The sequence below is a fragment of the Bison bison genome, unplaced genomic scaffold (assembly GCF_000754665.1).
Source record: "Bison bison bison isolate TAMUID 2011002044 unplaced genomic scaffold, Bison_UMD1.0 scf7180017864281, whole genome shotgun sequence".
NCBI lineage: Eukaryota > Metazoa > Chordata > Mammalia > Artiodactyla > Bovidae > Bison > Bison bison.
In genome coordinates this window covers 7,222-11,591 of record NW_011494853.1, presented here as the reverse complement: position 1 = coordinate 11,591, position 4,370 = coordinate 7,222, and the positions used below count along the sequence as shown (strand labels likewise).

General features: G+C 40.4%; 1 protein-coding gene across 1 annotated transcript in view; it reads right to left on the bottom strand.

Annotated features, from left to right (window-relative positions):
* The window catches only part of A2M (alpha-2-macroglobulin), a 50,800-nt gene that overhangs the window by 41,574 nt on the left and 4,856 nt on the right, over window positions 1-4,370 (bottom strand). Inside the window, exons 5-7 of the mRNA XM_010849376.1 lie at window positions 2,382-2,402; window positions 1,945-2,113; window positions 1,415-1,499 (exon numbers count right to left, since the gene is read on the bottom strand). Coding sequence (XP_010847678.1) covers window positions 1,415-1,499; window positions 1,945-2,113; window positions 2,382-2,402 — 275 coding nt within the window. The remainder of the gene's footprint in view (window positions 1-1,414; window positions 1,500-1,944; window positions 2,114-2,381; window positions 2,403-4,370) is intronic.

Genomic DNA, 4,370 nt, shown 5'->3' with positions numbered 1-4,370 from the left:
CAAACTAGTACTCTGACAACCTAGAGGGGTGGGATGGGGTGGGAGGTGGAAGGGAGATTCAAGAGGGAGGAGACACATGTAAACTGATGGCTGATTTATGCTGATGTATGGCAAAAACCAGCATAATTTGCATAGCAATTATTCTCCAGTTAAAAATAAGTAAATTAAAAAAATAGAATCTGCCTTCTAATGCAGGCAGGGGTCCCTGGTCAGGGAACTAAAATCCCACATGCCTCAGGGCAGCTAAACCTGTATGCCAAAACTACAGAAACCTGCAACGAAGGCCCAGTGCAGCCAAAATTAAAAAAAAAAAAAAAATCCTCTATCTCTGTATTTGTAAGAGTATTGGTTCATTAGCTCTGTGGATCAGGAGCTTGGTGGCCTTCCTCTGAGAGAGTGCTGGAAGGGACTGAAGAGGGACCCAGCTAAACAGCTGCTGCTGCTGCTGCTAAGTCGCTTCAGTCATGTCTGACTCTGTGCAATCCCATAGACAGCAGCCCACCAGGCTCCCCCGTCCCTGGGACTCTCTAGGCAAGAACACTGGAGTGGGTTGCCATTTCCTTCTCCAATGCATGAAAGTGAAAAGTGAAAGTGAAGTCGCTCAGTCGTGCCTGACTCTCAGCAACCCCATGGACGTAGCCCACCAGGCTCCTCCATCCATGGCTCCTCCGTCCACGGGATTTTCCAGGCAAGAGTACTGGAGTGGGGTGCCATTGCCTTCTCCGGCGAAACAGCTAGTATATTACAAGTGTGGTCTTTAGGCGGGACTTGTTTCTTCACTGCCTGTTCTTTCTGTTACTGCTGCTGCTGGGCTGGCTACTGGAGATGAGAGCATAAGATCCTAGTAACATTAATTCTCAAGGTTGGAAAAGCCTGACTGAGAGACCATGTCCAGTCTCATCAGTGACAATGGCAGTGCCAAGAAGTATGTGACCTGCCTTAGGTAGATGGATGAGTTAGATGAGATTTCTGTAACACGCTTATCTCTACAAATTCTGAATCTAAGTTATTTTTCCATTATGTCTGCAAGGTCAGGTAAATGATCTGTTGATGACTGACTTTCCTGTACAACCTGGTAAAGTGAAAGTCACTACCCTTCAACACTCTCTTATTTGTGTGCCTATGTGTGCTCGAGTAGCTTTATTACTTTCAGAATCAACCCTACTAGCATAGCTTCTCTAGAAACAGTTGCCTATCCCGTGATAGTTACAATAATTCTGGTAAGGACAGGAAAGAAATTAAGAAGGAAAATAGAAAAGCAACAGGAAAGTTCCAGAGATGGGAATGTTCCCATGTATTTAAGGTGTTTGTGAAGCACTCCTCATAGACAAACTAGCAAGATATCCCAAAGGGTGAGTTTCTTTTAAATAATACACCCACCCCAAAAGAAGATTTTTGGAAAGTATAAACTCACAGGCCGCACACGGACACTTTCACCTCTTCTTCCAAGATGGTGATTATCTTTGGCATTCTTACTTGTACTTCAAACTTAGGAAGCACTGTTGATTGGAGAAAAGGAAGTTGATGATTGGTTTTCAACTTTTGGGGAATTGGCATTTCCAGATTCTCAATAATAATTCCCTGATAATGTTTTAGGGCCCTGAAAAGGTAGCCCTCTTCTCCAATATATTCACCTTCCTTTCAACTGGAGATCTTGGTTAAAGGACTGTGATGGATCAATGTAATCCTGGTGAATTATGGGAGACCCCACTAGACTATGAATGTTTTACATTTTTTAAGGTTAAAATTGTTACAAAAAAGGCTATATGGCATCCTATTCACAAATCCCTGATAGTCCTCACTGGATTTAGATATAATTTGGTCCACTCCAAGTCTAATCTCACCCATGGGAAATAGGAGGATTCCAAAGAAACTTGAATTCTAGGCCTTAGAAGTTCAAATATGAAAAAAAGAACTGCTTGGTGATTTTTCTTAATGGCATACCGAATTCCTCCACGGTGAAGGGGTGCTCTGCAGTCCCACCTGATCCCTTCTGTACCACCACCTTATAGGAGCCCTGAAAGGGCTCTGATGAGAGGGGGAAGGTCAACTGCTGGAGGCCATTCTCTACCTCGAGGTTCTGCCACTGTGCGATGCGATTTCCTTTGGGGTCCTACAGGCACAATAATCGTAATTTACAAAAGAGCCTAGGGTGTTAGACAGTACAGGAAATCAATGGGGACTCCGATGTTATCCACAAAGAGGAATTCTGATGTTATCCACAAAGAGGGGTGGGAGGAGATGACTTGGAACAAACCAGTGTTACATGAATTTGAAGGCTTCTCCCTTAATGATAAATTTCTGAAATACTGTAAGAATCTCTTAAATAAGAACATTTCCCCTAAGTTTATTATAATTATGGAATGTTTCACGTTGCTTACCTCAACATATACTAGTGGAACCTGAAAGACAAAAGGATAGTCAGCAGTTTAGAACTGTTCTCACATAGCCTCAATTCTGATTTATAAGCAAAATAGTTTTATGCAGATTAGTTTTATCTGTAGTAAAACACAGAAAAATTCTAGATTAAGTTTTGTAGAAGTTTAATCCATTACAAGGAATTAATGAGTAATGTTAAGTACTTACTGGACTGTCAGCAGCAAATGCATGTGTGTCATTCATTAGGAATGGTATTTACTAATATTACTTAAATGCTTATAGCACCCCAGTGAAGAACATTCCTTTGGTATGCTATTTTACAGATTGAGAAATAAACACCAATGAAACAATGAGTAAACATGTTCAGATCCAAATATGAGGTGGACCACAGAATTCTTAAGTAGTTCTAAGAATAAGAAGGAGTGGGAATAAATCCTCCACTATTAATGCATATTCATTTTAAAAACTTGGGGCTGGTGCACTGGGACGACCCAGAGGGCTGGTATGGGGAGGGAGGAGGGAGGAGGGTTCAGGATGGGGAGCACGTGTATGCCTGTGGTGGATTCATTTTGATGTTTGGCAAAGCTAATACAATTATGTAAGGTTTAAAAATAAAATAAAATAAATTAAAAAAAAACAAAAAAAACCCTGATATTTATTAAGTGCCTACCAGGTGCCGTGTATAATCCTAGTGTAAAGAACCCACCTACCAATGCAGGAGATGTAAGAGATGTGGGTTCGAGCCCTGGAGGAGGGCATGGCAACCCACTCCAGTATTCTTGCCTGGAGAATGGCATGGACAAAAGAGCCTGGCAGGCTATAGTTCATGGGGTCTCATAGAGTCGGACACTACTGAAGTGACTTAGTATGCACATTAAGTGCCTACCAAGTGCTGTGTATCATCCTAGGTGCTATAAATACAGCAATCCACAAAAGAGCAATAGATCTGTGTCTCATGGAGCTTGCATTCTAACAGGGATGGATATATGAAAAACAGACATATATGCAATATATATTTTTGATATGTATAGATATACATTTGATATATGTTTGGTGTATGAGATACACATATTTGACATATATATTTAAGTTATATATATATATATATATATATGTTTGAAGTAGTGTCAAGAAATGAAAATAAAGCAGAGTTCAGCTGACAGAGTGATGGAAGAAGTGTTTAATTTTAGATAGAAAAGTGTAAGTAGAAACCAGGAGACCCATTTCAAGGCTACTGCAATAGTGTCATTTAGAGGTGATATTGGTGAGAACAAAATTGTAGCAATTCAGGTGGTAAAGCACAGTCTGGATACATTTTAAGCTAACATGATTTTCTGATAAAATAGGATGTGGCTGTAAGAGAAAAAGATGAAGGATTATGCCTTAATCTTTTGCTTTAGGAGCCAGAAGGAAAAAATTGCTCCCTCCCCGCCAGTCCTCCCTGCTCCTTCCGCCAACCCCCTCCCCCATTCCCACCCCATTCCCCAGCAGAGATGGATTTAATCAGGATCAGCAGGGAATTGCAACCCCCCATGGCCTGGGAAAGTGAGTGTTTTTAAGAGGGGAAAAGGAAGTTGGGAGGGGGAGGGACTATAGTAAACAGAGTCTGTGGCTTTTAATTGAAAAGTGTCTCTTTCCAAGATTAAAAAAAAATGTGGTTGAGGACTAGATTTGGGAGAGAAAAATTAAGACTTTGGTTTCTTGTCTACATCAAAATTGAGCGTTAGTCTTGAGGAACAAACATCGATTATACTCTCCTTCCCTTATAGGAGAGGTTTTGGTAGGTGTGTTTAGAAAAATTTTGGATCTTTGAAAAGTTATTTAAACCTAAGTTTTTTGACAGTTTATTTATTTAGTGTATCTTTCTAGTTTGCCTAACTGAGAATTTTTCAAAGAGTAAGTTTAATTGTGTGACAATTAAGTACCAGTAACAAGAAAGAATCAACAACTCTCTTGACCCAGGGTACTGTTTTAAATGAGGATTTTGCACA